The sequence below is a fragment of the Antrostomus carolinensis genome, unplaced genomic scaffold (genome assembly GCF_000700745.2).
Source record: "Antrostomus carolinensis isolate BGI_N321 unplaced genomic scaffold, ASM70074v2 C12752306, whole genome shotgun sequence".
NCBI lineage: Eukaryota > Metazoa > Chordata > Aves > Caprimulgiformes > Caprimulgidae > Antrostomus > Antrostomus carolinensis.
The window spans coordinates 1-476 of record NW_010350273.1 but is presented as its reverse complement, the minus strand read 5'-3'; the positions used below and the strand labels follow the sequence as shown (position 1 = coordinate 476).

Genomic DNA, 476 nt, shown 5'->3' with positions numbered 1-476 from the left:
TCCTGCCCCACATGTTCCTCTCTCTATGGGGCAGAGCTTTGGCTTTCCCCCCATCCCCCACCCAACCCATCGCCATCCGCCTGGAGGGTGACCTGACCCTGGGGGGTCTGTTCCCGGTTCACTCCCGCGGCGCCGCCGGGATCCCCTGTGGTCCCATCAAGAAGGAGAAGGGGATCCACCGCCTGGAGGCCATGCTCTACGCCTTGGACATGGTCAACCAGGACCCCCATCTCCTGCCCAACCTCACCTTGGGGGCCAGGATCTTGGACACCTGCTCACGAGATACCTACGCTCTAGAACAAGCCCTCAGCTTCGTCCGGAGTCTTCTCCCACCGCTGGGTGGTGAAGGTGGATGTGAAGATGGAAGTCAACCAAAGAAACCACCACCGGAGAGGTTGGTGGGAGTCATCGGAGCGTCGGCGAGTTCCGTCTCCATCATGGTGGCCAATGTGTTGAGGTTGTTTGCGGTGAGTGGG

The 476-nt window shown here is 61.1% G+C and overlaps 1 protein-coding gene across 1 annotated transcript; it reads left to right on the top strand.

Annotated features, from left to right (window-relative positions):
* Positions 1-11: 11 nt before the first annotated feature.
* On the top strand, positions 12-467 carry LOC114818993 (metabotropic glutamate receptor 4; the record flags this gene model as incomplete). The annotated part of the gene is made up of 1 exon (XM_029087123.1): positions 12-467. A coding segment is annotated over exon 1 (456 nt), but the record flags the coding sequence as incomplete, so codon positions are not given.
* Between the last annotated feature and the right edge of the window lie 9 nt (positions 468-476).